Source organism: Aspergillus clavatus, genomic scaffold, assembly GCF_000002715.2.
Source record: "Aspergillus clavatus NRRL 1 1099423829791 genomic scaffold, whole genome shotgun sequence".
NCBI classification, from domain to species: Eukaryota; Fungi; Ascomycota; class Eurotiomycetes; order Eurotiales; family Aspergillaceae; genus Aspergillus; species Aspergillus clavatus.
Genome location: NW_001517108.1, coordinates 1,090,756 through 1,109,608, shown reverse-complemented (window position 1 = coordinate 1,109,608; position 18,853 = coordinate 1,090,756). Strand labels below are relative to the sequence as shown.

General features: G+C 52.6%; 5 protein-coding genes across 5 annotated transcripts, besides 13 other annotated features; 1 reads left to right on the top strand and 4 right to left on the bottom strand.

Moving 5' to 3' along the window:
• Positions 1-408: 408 nt before the first annotated feature.
• Positions 409-1,230, bottom strand: ACLA_071450 (4a-hydroxytetrahydrobiopterin dehydratase; the record flags this gene model as incomplete). The annotated part of the gene is made up of 3 exons (XM_001275537.1): positions 409-603; positions 709-771; positions 853-1,230. 3 exons carry the CDS (start codon positions 1,228-1,230, stop codon positions 409-411), a joined length of 636 nt encoding a protein of 211 aa, XP_001275538.1.
• Positions 660-698: a microsatellite.
• A 30-nt stretch (positions 1,231-1,260) lies between the features above and the next one.
• Positions 1,261-1,288: a microsatellite.
• Positions 1,289-2,466: 1,178 nt separating this feature from the next.
• Positions 2,467-2,489: a microsatellite.
• Positions 2,490-2,677: 188 nt separating this feature from the next.
• On the bottom strand, positions 2,678-4,597 carry ACLA_071440 (putative MFS multidrug transporter; the record flags this gene model as incomplete). The annotated part of the gene is made up of 3 exons (XM_001275536.1): positions 2,678-2,988; positions 3,056-3,100; positions 3,169-4,597. 3 exons carry the CDS (start codon positions 4,595-4,597, stop codon positions 2,678-2,680), a joined length of 1,785 nt encoding a protein of 594 aa, XP_001275537.1.
• Positions 4,598-8,764: 4,167 nt separating this feature from the next.
• ACLA_071430 (uncharacterized protein) lies at positions 8,765-9,876 on the top strand (the record flags this gene model as incomplete). The annotated part of the gene is made up of 3 exons (XM_001275535.1): positions 8,765-9,058; positions 9,144-9,579; positions 9,740-9,876. The coding sequence occupies 3 exons, from the start codon at positions 8,765-8,767 to the stop codon at positions 9,874-9,876; spliced, it is 867 nt and encodes a 288-aa protein (XP_001275536.1).
• Positions 9,877-10,486: 610 nt separating this feature from the next.
• Positions 10,487-10,522: a microsatellite.
• Positions 10,488-10,522: a microsatellite.
• A 528-nt stretch (positions 10,523-11,050) lies between these two features.
• Positions 11,051-13,044, bottom strand: ACLA_071420 (carnitine O-acetyltransferase CAT2; the record flags this gene model as incomplete). Its single annotated transcript, XM_001275534.1, has 3 exons — positions 11,051-11,183; positions 11,275-12,937; positions 13,008-13,044. The coding sequence occupies 3 exons, from the start codon at positions 13,042-13,044 to the stop codon at positions 11,051-11,053; spliced, it is 1,833 nt and encodes a 610-aa protein (XP_001275535.1).
• Positions 11,224-11,259: a microsatellite.
• Positions 11,225-11,263: a microsatellite.
• A 1,221-nt stretch (positions 13,045-14,265) lies between the features above and the next one.
• Positions 14,266-14,299: a microsatellite.
• Positions 14,267-14,299: a microsatellite.
• Positions 14,300-15,095: 796 nt separating this feature from the next.
• ACLA_071410 (uncharacterized protein) lies at positions 15,096-17,765 on the bottom strand (the record flags this gene model as incomplete). Its single annotated transcript, XM_001275533.1, has 1 exon — positions 15,096-17,765. One exon carries the CDS (start codon positions 17,763-17,765, stop codon positions 15,096-15,098), a length of 2,670 nt encoding a protein of 889 aa, XP_001275534.1.
• Positions 15,970-16,004: a microsatellite.
• Positions 15,970-16,005: a microsatellite.
• Positions 17,766-18,027: 262 nt separating the features above from the next.
• Positions 18,028-18,076: a microsatellite.
• Positions 18,029-18,076: a microsatellite.
• Positions 18,077-18,853: the final 777 nt, after the last annotated feature.

The window sequence follows — 18,853 nt, the reverse complement described above, 5'->3', positions numbered from 1 at the left end:
TACTATCTCAGTGACGGAGTTGCAGCTTGCAGTGCAAGTGCGCCAGTCAAGGCGGAAGACGCGAGGATCAACGTCAATGGATCGGCGTCGGCACGAGGTGGAAAACCCAACTGGTGGCCTTGATTGTCCAGTGCCAGTGCCAGTGCCCAGTTCTGTCTCTTCAACCATGTCGTCAACTGGTTTACCTGTATCGAGTAGTAGTAGACTACTAAGGTAGTAGTATCTATCCGTATGGGGATACGGAGCTATAAGGCTAGGTTCATAGATATAGCTCCCTACAGAGAGTATCTGCATGATGCACAACACGTAAACCAACCACAATCCAATTGTCCATCGTCATATCGTACAAATCCCACCTGCAGCACATGCAGGGTACACGCAGACACACACCATCGTCACGACTGGTGATTATGACTCTGATTGACCCTTTGACGGCGCCCCCAGCGATGCCGTCGGCGGCGGCGCACACTTCTTCCCCTGCGTCTCCTGCACCGACCCCATCAACTCGGCGCCCTCCTCGCAGTGCTGCGCCATCGCGATATCCTTCTGCGAGAGGCCCTGCGGATGATGCGTCGTCCAGTGTACATCCACACTCCCAATCCTCTTTTTTGGTTTTCGGTACCCATGGCACCCTCAGATCAGCATTTCTCCCCATCCAAAAAGCAAAAGCAAAAGCAAAAGCAAAAGCAAAAGGAAAAAATTACTTACCACGGTCATGGTCGGATGATGTTTCTTCACCGCGCTCTGCGACGCAACCACATTGACAAAACTCTACCCAAAAATCAACCCAGTCAAACTTCCACCCCCAACCCCATAGATCCAAATAAACAAGGGGAAAAAAAAAGAACCCACCACAGCCTTGAAATACGTCCGGAAATGAAACGTCTTCTGAATCCCCATCCCCGCCGCATCCACCTCCCACCCCCGCCCTACCAACCCTTCCAATCCCGCCCGCACAAGCTCGGCATCCTCCCCCTGCGCAATCCGCACCCCAGCGCCAGCACCAGCGCCAGCGCCAGCATCCCTCGACGAGAACCGAGCTGCTCCTGTCGCTGTCACCCGCCGCCACACAGGGACCCCCCGCGTCCCAACCGATGGGGGGGAGGAGCGTAGCAAACGCAAGTGACCGCAAAACCGCTGCTGCTGCTGTGGTGACGGACGAACCCCCCGAGCCACGGACGCGACGGCCCGGTTCTGACGCGTGAGTAATCCCCGCGCGCCCTCTATCATGCTGCGGTAATTCTGTCCGTAGAAAGGGACAAAATAAAATAAAAATAAAAATAAAAATCTTCTATGCAGCGGAAGGTGGGGGGGGGGAGAGAGAGTAGTTTGGGTGGATTGTTATCCCCGTCCGCGACTGATGATGATGATACTAGGACTGGGAGCTGGAATCTCAGGACCGGGAAGTATCACGTGATACCAGTCCATCATCGCATGATCTCAAATCTCAATCTCCAGCTACAGCTATAGCTATTAGCTACAGCTACAGCTGCAAAAAAAGGTATGTATGTACTCCGTACTTTAGGTAAACTTTCTACAAATCAGCTTCCCCCCCACCCAAAAAGGCTTCAATTCCACGCCGAATCAGGAAAAATGAAAACAGACCGTGCTTGCGACCGCGACTTTTGTAATAATATTAGATCCCCCAATTCAAGTTGTTCGAGAAGATCCAGATCTAGATCTAGATTCAGATCCAGATTGCGGTCCTCCGTCCTCTAGACTCGGGCATCTGCTCTCCGCGCTTTTAATCTCCCTCCTCCGCACTCGGCCACTCCAGAGATTCTCGCGTGATCATGCGATCCAAAGGGTCCATACTTAGGAAGTCACTTCCGCGCCCACAGCTCATTCTAGCCGGCTGCATCCGGTCTTCCGTTCTCCCCGGCTTGAAAAGTCAAACTCTCCAGCTCCAAACAAGACGAGAGTTGAGATGAGGTACCATGTTGGAGCCGTTGGTTCCCGGAACGCTACACCGTCGTACCACCGCCCTGTCATCCCGACACCACTAGTCAACTACTAGAACAGTCATTGCACAAACCGTAATCGGAGTCCAGAGCCCTAATGCGACTATCACACCCATCCGGGTTGACCCAGTGTGCTACCGTATCTATCGACTCTACTGTTGAGGACAAAATCAATCAATTAAATCAGGTAAAATCATTAGCTCGTCTACGCTATCCATAAGCCAACGGACAATGGAGCCGTGGACTTATTCGCCGAGGGCAGTCGTCCAGACGGGCTTAAGCAACACTCACAGGGCGGACAACATAGGCAAAGCAAGAGAACAGCAGAACCATGCTAAAAGACATTTAAACTCCAGGAACCCCAAAAGGTAAGCCATGCTCGAATCTCATAGAAATCGCAAATCAGAAAATTTAAAGAGGCCATCAAGATAGTATGAGCCGACGCAAGTTCACTCAGACCGAACAGTAGCATCCCGGCCTTCCACCACAGACGGGGGATGAAGCGAAAAAAAAAAAAAAAAAAAAAAAGGACAAAGGGAAAACACCTCCAGAAGAAAATAGAAAGCGCAAAGACCGGCCCTGCTAAAGAAGTGAAACTGGCTTCAAAGCGATAGAGAGAATTATTCGACCGCCGGGAATCAAGCTTGGAGGCACAGGAAGATCACGCATATGCGCCCACCCCATTCTGTCTAACCCACTGGCTCCAGGCCGGGCGATCATGGGCTTGCAAGCTCGACGAAACTGTTCCGGCGTGAGTTAACCCGGGAGTTGGCGCGGGAAGTATTGCGAGATGCGATATAACTACCCTGGCGGCTTCCGGTAGCCTGGCGAATCCGGAGATCCTGGCGTGATCGGGCCAGGGAGTTCGCCCGGGAGCCAGACGGGATTCGAGACAGACGCCGACCATGCACTTCGACTTCTTGCCGAGCATCGGATAGTTGTTGAGCAAAGGGAGAGCGCTTGCGAAGTACTGGACCATAATAGTAGATAGCATAGACCGCAGCAACAAGCACAAACGAAATGGCGACTAGAGGCGGATACGGTTAGTCTTTGACAGAGAGAGGAACACTGATAACAGAAAGACAAGAACTTACACAGGATGGTGGATGCATATTCCAGGTGATACTTGCCACCAATGTCTGGAAAGATTGTTCGTTAGCCACTGTATGTTTAAAGAAGAGAGGTACGCGGGGAATGAATCACTGACTCTGGAAGAAGGGCGTGGCGGGGAGGGTAAGGACACCAGCCAGGAAATCCCGAGACCATCCGTTTCCACCAGTTGCTGAAGCAGAGTAAGGACCATAGGCACAGATCATGTAGTCAATGGTGGCCATGTAGATACTGTAGTTGGCAATCCCAACAATCGCAGAGAAGACCATAGTGCCAATCCAGTGGACGGGAGGACCCAGGCTGGTCCAAGCAAAGCCGATCAAGCCAATGGGCAGGCAGGGGGCGGTGTAAAGCAGCCACCAGAGACGGGATTCGTATTGAGCGCGCTCATCATGGGGCTTCGCCCGTCGTTCGGCAGTGTTGCGTCGGATAGCGGGGATGAACGAGAACCAAGCGATGAAGTAACCCACGAGAATGGGGAGGAAGGACAGGCCGAGGGCAACAGTGCCAAAGCCCCATTGCTTGTAGACCAGGCCAAAAGACTGGATGAACATGAAGATCAGGGCGTCACTGAATCCACTGAGCAAGGACAAGGTCAGGACAATTGGTTCGGTCAAGAACATCTTGAAGGGGCGGATCCAGGTGACGAGGACCTCCCGCATGGAGAACCGCTCTCTGAACGGAACAAGCTCGTTGGGTCCATAGACGTCGGGGTCAATGCCGCTTTCTCTGCGCTTCTTGGCGATCTTGTCCATCATGATGGTGGTACGGGTCTCGGGAACAATGATCAAATGCGCAATTTGCACAAAGCCTCCGAAGATGAGCTGTATCCAGATGTTCCACCGCCAAGGGAGATACTCTTCAACGAAGCCTCCAACCACAGGGCCAATGACGGAGCCGGCCACCGAGGAGAAGACAACACAGGCGACAGCGTACTGCTGGTCATCAGATTCCCACAGATCGGCAATCATTCCCAGAGTGACCGATCCACCAGCGGAACTCAGACCACCTAGAGCTCGTCCGACTAAGATTGTCGCGAAGTTGGGAGCGAGCGCCACTGGCAGCTGCCAGATGTTGACGAGAAACAAACTCGCTTGCAGAATCGGCTTGCGTCCGACTTCCTCACTCCAGGGAGCCCAGAGTTCGCAGCCAAACGCATAGAGAACCAGGAAGATCATGGCACCACAACGGGCAGCCTGCATGCTGACACCGAACTCTTCAGATATGCCGGTGAGCGCATTCGAGTACAGACTCGTGTTAAAGTTCATGGAAACCTGAACGAGGAAGATCACCGAAATGATCAGCCATTTCCTCCAGTTGGGAAAGGAGTATCCCAACTCATCGTAGCAGTCGACTTCCTTTAGCTCGACCTTCCCGCTGGATTGTTCCTTAGTATAGGCCTCTGGCTTTTCATTGAGCAAATCAATGTTGGGATCTGTATGAGATGAAGAAGAGGGCTCTGACTCATGGAGCCGGGTATCTTCTATCTGCATGACCCTGTCAGACGGCTCTGGAGCCACAGTCATTTTGTCGTAGCCTGTTATCAATCTCCTCTGGGCAAGGACACAAATCAGAAGACAATATAGAAACAGCCTTGGGGTCGATCGACTCACTGTAAAGAGGGGAGATGGAAGCTGTTTGATTGTTGCAGGACTAGCAAAGACAAACAAGGCAGTATGTGATCGATGAGAGTTGTGTGGTGAGCAGAGTAACACAGCAGAACAGGCGCACTGCAATGAGAAGTGTTGAGCCTTCAGACCAAGCAAGTAGCAGTGATGGTGACAAGAGAGCAGAAGTATTTGATCAACAGCAGGAAGGGTGAGATGGTCAAGAGAAGAATGAGGTATGGAGTAGGTATGTGAGGAAGAAAGCAGATGAGTGAGAGAAAGAAGAAAAAAGGGAAGGAAGAAGAACGTGGTCAAGCAGAGAAAAACAACAGTCTTGTAGGGACTCAATAATACTAAATAAAATACTTAGGCTCTGGCAGGCAGACCCCAGAAAGGGAAAGTATGGGGAAATCACTGATGCTACCTCAAGTACTTCACTTCTTAGTTCTTACTCGATCTCACGTAGACTCCCATGGATCCACGCCCACTTTTGGTGCCTGCACTTTTACTTCCCTTCCAATGATAAACACCCGGGGAAAGCCAATACGGGGTAGTCGTGAACTCTCTCTGTTCTTGTTCACTTTGTCTCACTTGTGGTATAGAACGGATAATAGTAGTCGTGGTAGTAGTATCGCAGGACAGCCAGTGGTAGGCTCTCTCCCATCTTTCCCACTTTCCAACGCTTTGCCTCTTTCTTTTTATTTATTTTTCTATTTTATATAAGATCATCATCGAACCTCATTCTGATCTTGTCGAAAACAGACTAGCCCCATTGTGTGCATAATATGCAATGATTTCCATCAAAGCACTGCAGTCAGAAAGCAAAAGACATTGAACTATGGTTGGACTATGGACGCAGCCGGATGCCAAATCAGAACGAGCATTCTCGCCCATTCGCCACGCCGGCAGGGTGTGTCTCCTTCCTCAATTGTGCCCGGATGGAACGCTCTAATCTCTTGACGATCGACTCAGTGTCTTTTTCTTGTCATCTGACCCAGCGGCAAACGGCGATGGGATTCCCCATGGGCAGGAAAAAAAGAAAAAAAACACGGACGATGACCGCAACAGGATAAGATTCAGGCTACTCCACTCGGAATTCAAGTGTTTTAGTCACGGCTAGCCCATAGCTAAGTGTTGAGCCCGGAGAGTGTACCACTGCAGAAGCCGCTCTCGACCGAGAGACAGCTTCAGGAATGCCCGCTTCGGGAAACGAAGCCATGGGATGGCATTGAAGGAGACAAGGTATTTTCTACTGCAGCGTTGGTCTCATTTGCAAGCACAACTGGCTCACTCTGGATCTAGACTACTGTTCTCTATATTGACTGACTGTCAAATATTGTTAGGGTCAGACTGCCCGTATTGACGCAAGGAGTCGGGACACACTGCCGACCGTACTCATAGGATAGAAATTAGAATTATTGTTGGCGTGGCTTCCCGAGGCGGTCGGCTAAACAGTGATCTTCCAACCACACGATCCCTAGGTTATGATTCGCAAATGGTCATATTACAATTTACAACTTACGCATCCAAGGGCAGATCAAGGATGACTTCAGTGGTGAATGTGTACAAAGCAAAAGTCGCCCGCTCTGTAGTTGTGTTCGGGGTAACCGTGAATGACGTCAGTTTTTCTGTTTCGTTTTTCCTTTTTTCCCCCCCCTTAGTCCGTGGTCACTCCATAGTCCTAAGCTACTAACAAATTAACAGTCTCCCACTAACAACGATCGTCATCACAGACCAGAAACCTGGACTCCCGCGACGTCGGTTTTAGTCATTCATTCATATTCGAAGAGTTGCTGACATCGTCCTGCCGCCTATACCTGGCTATATGGTCTCTACTAATTCCGAACGTCAGAGGCAGCCCGGTTGACCAGGATCCTCGTCTACATGGAGATGTCAGAGGCTTTTTCTGACTATAACATGGCCCCGATCGATGTAGTATTCTCAAGTCTCGCTTGAAGGTGACGTTTCAATGGGTCGTGTGGGCCACTGGGGCAATGAATCATCCATAACCCCCCGATCAAATTGTTGTCATTCTCTTTCAGTCCAATTCGTACCCGATTCAAGTACATCTCCTCCCAGACGTTTTATGGGGAGATGCCGTACCAAGGCCTATCCAGGATAACCCCGGATTGTGTGCTCCCAAACCTAAGAGGTAAATTCACCTAGATGGGATGCCTGTGCGACATCACCAAATCTCCCAGTCGAGACTCGTCGCCAAGTAATGATCTGCTCTCGGGGCGCAATCAGTTGCTTGATCCCCTCTCGGCAAGGAAACAAGAAATGGCTTGAACCCAGGCTTCCTTTTTTCCACTGAGCGTTGGCTTGGCGTATGATTCGACTCGAATGCATATGTTGAACGGAGTCTGGAACAAAACAATCTCGACCACGTTGCCCCATACTCCTTCCTTACTCCCATTCCTCCGGTCTCCATCTACTTCACGTTTTGTGATTGCATCTCTGGATCTGGAGAACATTCGATTGCATCTGACCCCTCACATCAACATTCCCCGTGTCCACGCCACGAGGCGAGGTAAGCAGATCGATGAGGGTCACGTGGATTAGGCCCAACGCTTACCTTCTTGCCGTCAGCCGTGTCATGGTGGACTCAGGCTCAAGCTTTCTGCCTGATCGACGCTTCCAGCCAGCGAGTCTCTGGTTGGCTGTTCTGGTTGCGGGTCTTGGCTCTGGCACTAGGCCAGATTCGGTATTGGAAGCACTTCCCGGCTGGATCCGGCACAGAGTCAAACTTACCGCTGTTTCTATCGAGCCTTATTGCCTGGAGCTTGCCTGGAGCCAAGATAAAGACGATTTGTCTGTGTCGAATGTTGCAGTGTGGATGACTGTCAGAATTTTACACATGCATTGATAGAAAGGTTGGATAGCAGTGGAACCGATTGGTTTCTCACGGCCCCCTCTGTTGATTCAGTAAAGGAAGACTGAGCAATTATCGCATGCACATTAGTTTTCAAGGACTGACCGGTCTATCCGGTAAAGGCAAATCGGCCATTTGCTTCCCTGTCGCCCGTCCTTAGCAATAGGTTCGCACAACTATACTTTAGCATGAGCTCTCCTACATCAGCAAATGTATTCCGGAGCGCTTCCTCTGTGGTGTTGTGCCACGCAGAGCTTCGCTAACTAGGCAGACTCGGGTTCAGTCTTCTACCACATCCATGATTGAGGTGACTTTCACCAAGACGACTCGAGTCAGTTTGTCTGAACTTCATCAACAGAGGCTGCTCCAGATCGTCAACCGATAATGATACCGTGATTTACGGTGGTATTGTGGCTGAATCCAAGTCGAATATCTCAGACTCCAGCCGGCTCAATAAAAAGACGCATCGAGCTTTCTCGAAGTTCACCGCCGGCCTGATCCAAGTCATGTGGCGGTTGATCTCTCAGGCAAGGTTGAGCGATTCTTAAACTTTCCGGCAGATTAGTTGTAACCTTCTCTCCCTAGTTCCTGTAATCTCAGGCCCCTGATCGTCGGCTTCGCGAGGGTAGTTTTGACCATTGTAGTCATGTTTGGGTGTAGCTTAGTGTGCTGTTGCTTACCTATCCCTCGAATTGTATCATTAAGTACTACCTAGCTCTCTATCTTACACCCATCGTCCTCTGGACAGATGCCACGTATACAGGGTCATGCAATGTACATAGGGAATATGCTTGCCTCCACCAGAGAGATCGGAGCTGTGGCTGTTACGAACCCTAAATGTATGCCCTAAGCTGGAGCCAGATCTGGTTACGCTGTGGCGCAGCAAGCTTGATCAGGGATGGTCTCTCTGACTAAGTGAGGCTGCGCTCTTTCCTACATCATTGTTGCCAGTCGACCTGAACTCCCGCAAACCTTCAGGAAGAGAGCTCATCATCATTAACATCATCTTCTGTCATCGTTTGTCGTCGTCCCCATAGCCTATCGTCTCTGTTTCTCTCTTCTGGGAGCAGCCTCACCTAGTTCCAAGCCACGGCATGCCTCCTGATCTCAACTCTCTTCCACCATCTCGTTCCCCCTCTTCCCCGCGTCCACCACGGACGGTCCCCGCCTCTTCCGATATCTTGTCAGGCGTCTCCCCTGTATCATCGACCACCATGAATAACAATGCCAATGCCTCGGATCTGTCTCGACGGTCTTCACGCGCGTCCCCTCGTACAAGGCTGTCTATTTCTGAACATCGTCGGCCCACGAACCCGAATCTGAGCGAGTCGTCCGCCGGTGACTTCCCCTCACCTGATCATCGCTCCTCCTTGAGTCATGCATTTCGCACAGCGAGTCCCACGATCGGGGGCAGCCCGATCTTTGCCACGGCCGATCCGCATCATCAACGGACTCCGTCTCTAGGGGAACTTCACCAAGAACTGGAGCAGGAGCAAGAAGCGCAAGTGGTATGGCACCATCCTAATACTTTGGCTACCCCAGCAAACATCGATGAATTTTGGAAATAAAACTCTGGGTACTGATTGAGTATAGAATCGTCTCTTGCAGATGATACGCAGTCAACAGACACAGCTGCAACAGTTGCAACAGCAACAGCACCAGCAGTCGGGTATCGCCGTGGTCGAGGATTCCACTCCACCTTCCGAACGATCCTTCCCTGTTATACCACCGCTTGCTGCAGCTGCTAGTGGCCGAACCTCCACGCAATTCCCCTCATCACTGTCCAGTCACCGAGTATCGCGGCCTTCTAGCCAAGCGGCCTCCCCGAGTCTTCGACCACTGCCTTCTGCTTCCCTGCATGGAACGTCGATCGATTCTTCCCGCGGCATGGAGGGCTTGGATTGGGGCGCGGGCACCAGTGAGACGTCGTCCCGGCGTGGTAGCAGGGACGAGACGGCATTCTATCAGGCGGAGGCATCCATGTTGAATCGCGAGAACCAGATGCTCCGCCAGCGTATCCGTGAATTAGGTATGCGCTTTCCCCCCACCCATCTTTCCTGCCTGATTACTCTTATTGGTCCATCCGTGCGGCTGTGTCACGTTCCGTTCCGAAAACTTTCTCTCCCAATATGCCCTCGTGCTACGGACGCTCGGGGCTTACGAAAGTCAAATGCTAACCACGACGATAGAACGACAAGTTAGTGAACTGACCACGTCGGATGCCCGACCGGAGCAGACTGCGCCACCTGCTGTAGAAGGGGCCGAAGCTGCCGATCCTCATGCATCTGCCGGTGGAGAATCGGCCCAGGAGCCCACTAACAAGTAACAAGACCTGATGGTAACAACACCAAGGCACCGATGCACCGTAGGATATTCTTCCCTTGCTCTTTGGAAATTACAAATTTTAATTCTCTCGGACTGTCTTATGATCAACATTTTGTGTCCTGTCAGAAACGGCAGATCCACAGAAGATGAGCGTCTTGAATTGTTGGTGCGAGATTTATTTTCCCATCGCTTACTGATGCGCGTTGATACCCTGACTTATCTATTTACGTGCTTGTTGTCCGTGGTTGCATTCATTCCGATGCCTCAAAGCGCCCACGATTGCTCAAATGCATTAGTTAGACTTGATGTCTTGCGTGGCCAGTTGTCCAGGATCCAGCCTCAGGACAGACAACCTGTCATGATTGCTCATTGAGATTATGCGGGTATAACTGGACAGGACATGGACATGGACATGGGATTGTTCTAGAGCCGGTATGGCCAGTTGTTGCATGCATGAATCATCGCTTCCAGGCTGCTTTAATTTTTGCATTGCATGCGAGCCTTGCGTGCCCGGCGGTAATGGGTTAGTACTAGCCCATACACGGCACTTTACTTAGATAGCGATGGCCGACATACCTAGGTATGCGGATTGATTCAAAGGGGTACAAATCTACATACATACATACATACATACACACATAGATACAAATGACAGACGAGTCTCAACTTGCACTTGTACTTGCTCTCTGTAGACTCTCCAAGGATCCTCAATGACGACTATCTCCCTGCCCTCCCGAACCCCCTTAACCCTTATTTATCTCTTACCCAGCCGATCCACACAGCCTCGACAGTCGATATAACTCGTTTCCTTCCTGACGGGCAGATTGATATTGATATCCGTGCGGATCCCCCGGCGACCCACTCAGTCTGCCATAACTCCATATCGCCAATGACGAGACACCGGTTCGTCCGCGCTGGGGAGGGATTGGATGCTGCACGGGTTGTTTGTTCTGGAAGGGGTCGAGATCCGGGGGGAGGGGGAGGAATGAACATCGCTAGTGGGATTGTGTTACATTGGTAGGAAGGAAGGAAGGGGGTTACTGACTTTCATACACACCATTGGATAATATAATAATCTACGGGCGGATTAGATGGCTATTACAGTCATGAAATTTTCATGCAGTATATAGGATATATAGGATATAATCTAAACCTGTACAAAGGATATCTATAATTTACAGCTTGGCCTTCTCGCTCTCGGCAAGCAGATCGGGCATCAGCAGCTCCCGCAGGTCCGAGGCTGCCTCGTTTAGGTAGTAGCTCATGCGTTCCGCACCGAGGCGCTTGCAGACAATGTTGAAGTTGAGGCTGTGTCACGGGTTAGCACCTGGATATCGAGTAGGGGAAAAGAGAGAGAGAGAGAGAGAGAGAGAGAGAGCGAGAGGAGAAAAAAACTCACCTGTTCTCGTTGATCATGTAGGCAATTCCGAATCCGTCGTCAATGACCTGGCTCCATCCGTAGCCGTTGAAGAACTCCGAGCTCAGCTGGCTAGTCGACAGATACCACGAGCCACTGTAGGCGTAGGCAGGGTCCTCGAACAGAGCGGGGAGCTTTTCGCCCTCGCGCAGGGACTTCTTCAGACCGAACAGGTGACGGTCAACGCCCATGGCGTCGCTGGCAGTGGCGGTGTACTTGGAGTGCGCGGCCAGGGCGGCGCGGAACAGGCGCACGACCTCCTCGCGGGAGACCGAGGAATCGGCCTGCGCCTTGCAGAAGGCGACGCTCTCGTCAGAGACGGTCCGGATGGTCTCCGTCCGGCCCTCCTGGAACTTGCGGGTCGAAGCCGACTCGTAGGTGGGGCGGTTCTTGCCGTACATCTTGAAGTACGCCAGCTGGATGATCATCTGCACGTAGGCATCCGGGCTACACTTGAACTTCTTGATCAGGCCCTTGCCGTATCCCTGGTAAGCCTGCACCTTCAGCTCGTGGGCGGAGATCTGCTGGCGGTGCTCCTTCTGGGCCGCGTCGATAGCCTCGAGCACCTCCGAGTTGAGATGGAACTCAATAGGGCGGGGGTCGGGCAGGTTGGAGCGCACACTCTGCTCGGAGAGATCGATCTTGTTGTTGAAGATGAGGTTGTTGAGGTGGTCGTTGAGGCGGTGGGTGGGGCTACCGTCCATCATGCTGTGCTCGCCCATGAAACCGGCGGTGCCGTTGTCGTTGATGATGAACTGCAGAGGCTTGTCGAACCAGCGGTTGGTGCCGTCGCCGTGCCAGTACTGGTTGGCCCGCTCCTCCAGGGTCACGGGGGTGGCATCGTCGAGGCAGACGACGAATCCGCTGGACTCGATGTCGTGCAGAGCCTGCTCGTTGGCGGGATTGGCTGCCAGCAGCTTCTTCCGGGCATCGGTCCACAGGTCCCGGTTGGCGACGGTCAGAACGCCAACGGGTGGAGCGCGCTGGGCGATCTGGTAGATGCGCTCAAACTGCTTCTCCAGCTCGGACACGTTCAGGCGCTCGCCATTGGCCACCAGGGGGACCTTGAAGAACTGGTTCTTGCGCACCACCACGATGTGCTCGTTGTCCTGGGCGGGGTACTTCTGGGCGTAGTCAGCGCCCTCCGCGGGGATACGGCAGCAGTTGAACATGTACTCGTACGAGCTCATGGCCATGGGCAGCTTGCGCATGTACTCCGGCTCCAGCGAGCCATCGTCGACCTGGCGCTTGAACTCCAGGGCCGCGGTGGTAATGGAGGCCGCACGCTTGGCGGGGTTCCGGCGGGCGCGATCATCCCGGTATGAGTAGAAGTACGAAACGTAGGGGATGACGGGGTCCCGGTAGCCGAGGTAGGCGGTGTGGTTCCACCACTCGGTGAGCCAGTTCTTGATCTTGGGATCAGCGGCGCGGGCCAGCAGTCTTTCCTGCAGAGGCTGTCCCTCACCACCAGGGCGGACGAACTCCTCTACGGCCTTCTTGGTGCGCTCGTACTCGGCCTCGGAGACCACGGCGTGGACGGATTTCAGGTACCGGCGGCCGGTTTCTTCCAGCGAGGGGACCGGCAGGCGGGGGAGAGAGTTTTCAAATCGGAGCATCTTGCCCTTGGAGAGATCTTCTACGTATCCTAGATGGAATCAGTCTCGACTCTTCACACGCAGAAAAAAAAAACGAAACAAGAGCATGTGATTGCTCACCCTCAGGGACCGAAGATGCCTTGCGACGAGGAGCCATGATGGGAGCCTGAGTCCAAACAATCAGCGACCAATTCCTGCATTCATCCACCATCTAGAAAGCCACTCACTACTGCAGACCGAGCAAGAAGGGAGTTTGTAGGAGCGAGACGGGGCCGTGTAAGAGTGGAGGAGAGACGGCTTCGAGCAGCAGCCGTGAACATCCCTCTCGCTGTAAGTCAAAACTGCTGGGAGAAGCGAAAAAAGGAAAAAAGGAATGAAGAAAAGAGGGAGTGGGTATAATAGTTTGGGAGAGAAGAAGAAAGGGAGGAAGGAGAAGGATGTGAAGTTATGAGAATCAGGAGAATCCAGAAAGAAGAAGAAGAAGAAGATGATGATGAATCCCGTTTAGTTCAAGACACACCAAACAAGCGTTCCCAAGTTGCCTCGGCTGGAGGGAAATTGGTCTCAGCCGACCGGGGCGGGGAATATACCATACCGTACTCCGTAGTCCTTGCTTGGTACTGTCTAATACCGCAGTGCACAGGACCATATGGAACATGCACTACATGTAGGGGTGGTATTCAAAATGTCAAAATGTCAAAAATGACGTGTCATTTTGACTTTTTTTTTTCTGAAGAAAATGATTTTTACTATAGGAAGTTAGTAACTACCATATACTGGTAGACAACTATCCAAATAATGATATATATTTTGATAAGGTGTGGTCTCAACTCCTAGTTAATTCTAGTTGGCTACTGGAATCACGTGGTATTTGTCATTTGTCAGGGGGGGGGAAAATGGCTTGTCATTTGACATTTATGTCATTTTAACCAGATTTTTGACATACACCACCCCTAACCACATGCACCACGCATATGACTGTGACCAGATAATAACAATACCTTAGATACCTAGGTAAGGTACCTTAAGGTACCTTACCTACCTATCCCCCAAGTCCCCTGCAAATACAATACCACAATATGGTCTCCTCCCAGACTTCGCATTCGGAGAACGGAGCACGGAGGCAGGCGTGGCGGCGTATCATCCGCGTACAGACATGGTAAACATGGGTACCGTACCTAGGTATGTGTCCATCCATGTACCGTACCATTTCCCATCCTTTTTCTTTCCTACCCCCAGATTTGGGCTGTGCGCAGGAACCTCGGCCCGTTGCTGATTGTCCAGCAGGTGTCTGAGCGAATCGGAGTATGCGGTTCAGATGGAGTCTAAGGTACTCTGTAGTAAAAGCTAAATATGATAGAAGATTTACCGGGGGCGGTTTTTTTTCTTTTTTTTTTTTTTTTTTTTTTTTTGGTTTGAAATGAAAGGGAGAGCTGTATATGTAGTTTTGTAATTGAGTCGGGTTGGGAGCACTCTCAAGCAGGCTTAGGTGGTGTTCTATCGGAACCCTCCTACCAGCACCGAGCCGGGAATACCTTAGGAGTTAGGATACACCCGGTATGAGATTGAGTGCGGGGAGAGCTGCGTAGGTAGGCCATAGTGAGTGCAGTGAGAGCAATGTATGTATGGTACGTCCAACTATACGTAACAAACAAGCGGTACGGTACCACATCCCACACTTCTCTCATCCATCTGGAAGACTACAAAGGGGCAGACACAGCCCACCTCCATGCCAACAGATTCCCTGAACGAAAAGTATCAGCCCCTACGGAATAGTTTTCGAGGAATGAGAAGCTATTAGCAAGATGACTTCCCCCATTTCCTTCTTTGCAGCGCTGTCGCATGATTGAGTTCCATTCATCCGTCCCGCTGATCCGACCTTGTCATTTGTGTCAACCAATATGGCCAATCGAATTGGCTACCCAGATGCATACCTAGTAGAAAGAGCGTGGAAGGGATGTGTTAAATTCCAATCAAAATGGGACTTAAGGCGCGACGATTGCCCGGAGACTCGGTGGTACGTAGATAGAATTCAAAGGTGATATTGATATGAACCCAACTCCGCGCCTCGCTAGTAGTACGAATTATAGACAGGCAGATAGTATAGTAACATCCAAAATAAAACAAAGCCATTGGTTGAGCCCGGTACAAAAGGTTTAAAAAAAAAAAAATTCATTGGAGGTAGCGTTGAGTCGACAAATTGGGATCTCAAGAAACAGTCTGAACTGGCGCAGACGACTCAGGCTTGTCCATCACTCCATTCTTGCGTCGCGGCACTTGGATTCCACTGCGAAATTGATCCAAATTGATCACACCGGGCCCAGTGCAGATCCGCCCCGACTGCATCAGGTTGCGCAAGCGCTTTCGTCGAGCCTCGCCGCCGCGTTGCTCGCCGCGGCCGACACCCTCGTCAACCCACTCTACGCGAAGCACCCGGAAGCTCATTCCGTCGTGAGTGCCTTCCCACGACCGTGATTTCAATCCGAAAAGTACGCTGGAATCATACCGCTCCAACTTCGGTAGTATCAGGATTGTGATGTGCAAGTCCTTGTCGGAGGGGGGTGGGGGCGGAACTCGGGCTCGCTCGCCTTCTGACAGACCCATATCCTCCGCCGTCTTCGGTGCATGTTGATAATTATCCTTGATCTCCAAGTCGAGCAGATCCACATCGATCTCCTGCCCCCAGGCACCGCGAAAGAAGCCCGAATGCACAGCCGCGGCGACGGGATCGGAATCGTCGGTGTAGATACCCGTGCCCCAAAGCGCACGTCGCGCACAGATCTCCTCGCGATGAGCCGAGTCAATGCGGAAGCGCGGCACACGAATAGTAAACGTGCAGTTTTCCTTCCCTTCAAACCGAGGGATCGGAAGGGGTGTGGTAGTATATCCAAATTTGGCGCTTTCCAGCGTGGCTTTCTCCGTAGGCACACTAATTCGGGGGTCGTACAGGGTGGATCCGAGATGGTGCCGTGGAAGATGGGCAACGCTTGAGACTACCGGTTCAATCGTGACCACAGTCCGAGGCTCACGCATCGGCGACATCGCCGCGGCGTTGGCGGCAGCAGCAGCGGGGCGGGGTGCATGGTGATGATGGTGATGATGGTGGTGGTGGTGATGGCCAAGTGAAGGTCCAGAGGCAGCTGTGTCGGCCGGCGTGGATGTACGATGGAAGAAATTCATAGATGATACGGGGCGATGAGGGCCGCTCAAAGCAGCAGTGTCTTCTTCAGGTTTAGGCCTGTGATGGTGGTGACTGAGAACATTAGCATATGATCGAGTGAAGCCAGGAGGTTTGATGAGATCAGAGAAAATGTCAAGTAAATTAACACGATCAAAGGGGAAACAGTCAATCACGTACTGATGGTGGTGATGGTGAAGATGCCGGCCTCGTCTGCTGCTGGCCGACGCTCCCACACGATCTGCGCCCGCTTCCACATCCGCCCTACTATCCTCGTCTCGAGATTTTCGAGACCGCTTGCCGGTAGTTGACGTCGGCCGATTGATCTTAGACTCGTCCAGCGTTGCTTCGCTGTTGGTAGACCGACCGGCGATGCTATCACGCTTGAAGGGACTGGCCGCCATCATCGGCGTGGAAGACCCACTGCCGGCACTCGCAGCAGTGACACCGCCAACACCACTTCCAATACCAGAGAACACCCGCCCCAGCTCATTCTTGATACCAGCTTCTCCAGTAGGTCCGAGGATCTGGGCTTGGGCCCCCTGTACGGCCTGAGGCAACGGTGAGGCGCGGCCGCCTCGTTTGGCATCAAGGCCGATGCTCAGGAGATTTCGATGATGTAGAAGCTCGTCACTGCCCTTGCGCCGCTGATCGTCAGCCGACGCATTTTGAATGAGGGACGACGGGCCCCCGGAGGTCGCAGAGGCAAAATGGCGGGGTTCCGTCTGTAGCTTGCTTAGGTACGGTTGTTGCTCAGTCGATGGAGTGGGCTGGCTCTGTCGCGATTGCGCAGACAACGATGGCTGTCGAGAACCCCCGGGCTGGGACCCCAACGACTTCGTGTAGTTTTGAATGGCACCAAATCCGAACCCGGGAGCAGGCTCGGGCGCCGAAAAGCGCTTGGTCTCCGGGGAGGGCGGTTGCGAGCGGCCCAGATCCCATGCAGCTGCAGCAGATGAACGGTTTCCAGCGACGTCGCGCTCGCCATAGGGAGGGCCGTATCGAGAATGGGGATGAGGTGGTTTCGATTCCGTCTCGTGAGCCACGGTTCTCTCTCTTTCCCGATGCGCCTGCTCCTCCACGTGACGGTCTCCGTAGAGATTGCCAAACCGGTTGTGCTGTGACTCGGGCCCCATGTAAGACGACGCTCGCTGGTGACCTGCACTCAGCTGGTGATCGGCAGCTCCCGGGGCTCCCATCGGTCGCGAAAGTGGGCTATAACCTGCCGATCGCGTCGAGCGTTCGAGGTGTTGCGGCTGGCTGTTAGGGCGAGGGACGGGACCGTTGAAACTCAGGCGGCGCGTCTCATTGTAAGGGGGCTCTGTCGATGCAGAATGAAGCTGTGGGGACGGATGCGTAGGGTTGGGCTTGTCCGGATATTGGTTTGCTGGGGGACCGCGAGACAAGCCGCCGAACTTGGATGGCTCGGGGCCCGACGGAGCTTGAGAGACGCTTCCCGCGCCGGCACGATACGCACGACCAGATTGGGCCTTTGCGAAGGACGTTTCCGGAGTTTGTGACCGGCGGAACAAGGGATAGTCGAGCTGTGAGGGTCGAGCTGGCGCGGTGGGAGGGGACATTGCGCTCGAGGCGGACGGGGGCGGAGCGCTACCGAAGGGGCCGGAAGTGACTGGGACGCGCGAATAGATGGAAGATGAGCCTACATCCCGGGCTGGTCGGTCAGCGTCCGAGCCAAGCATGGAGGATATCGACATGCTGCTCCCGAGACGATGATGAGCCAGATTGTTTGGAGGCTCACGCGACATGAAAGGAGTAGGCAGCGATGAATTTCCCGACTGCGCTCGTGATGCATAATGTGGCGGAGGAGAAGGGGGCGGCATTCGACGAGATCCTAAGGCACTCGACACGGATGATTGGTCTTGTGGACCTGTTCAGTCGCGGTAAGTCCGAGTTAGCCAGGCGCGTAAGCAAAAGGCGATCAAACACAGGAAACAAAACAGCAAAAAACAAAAAAAAAAAAAGAAAAGAAAAAAAAAAAAAAAAACAAAAAGGACGATGAAGAAGGGAAGAAAAAGCACATCAATGGAAACTAAGGCAGAGATGGAGAACGCAACAGGGACATCACTTAATCCGTCGCAGCCTGACTGGATCGAGAGCGTGGATGGCAAACGCACCAGAAAACATGGGAGTGCCGCTGCTGCCCAAAGACCTCCGACGACCCTGGTCGTGCGATCGAGGGGGGTTCATGTCGCACGCAGAAAAAAAAAGAAATGAAAGAAAAACAGAGGAATGTGAGATGACGAGAAAAGGAAGAAAAGAAGGAAGGAAAGGAAAAAGGGATGGTGGGTGACGCGCAACCCAAGGGGGAGAGATCGATAGATAGAGTCGAGTCGAGAAGGGAAGGGGAAGAGATAGGAAATGCAGATCGTTTAGTCTAGGTATTAGGTAGATAGTCGGCAGCCGATGAATCTGACTATTATGATTGAGACGCCAAAAACTCCCAAAGTTGCTTTCCGTCAGCTCTGGGGCGGTTGAACCCGTGACTCTGGGCCTGGAAGGGAGCTGGCCTTACGCTAGTCCCTGTTCAGCAAGGGGGATCCTGAGTCAGGGAACTAGCCCCAGAGAGGACTAGCGCTCCCGAGCCGAGCTGTCGCCTGGAACAAGTCGATCAGGCGCCACAGACGCGGCGGCTGCAGGGGCTTGTGATTGGCTATCCACTCGTAGTACTTCTGTACTGCCTGACAGGTACAGGTTGCACAGAAGGGGGACAGTCCAGTATGGAGATTGGAGTAGGCCCCCAACGCAGAAGCGTAGTACAGGGGTACGT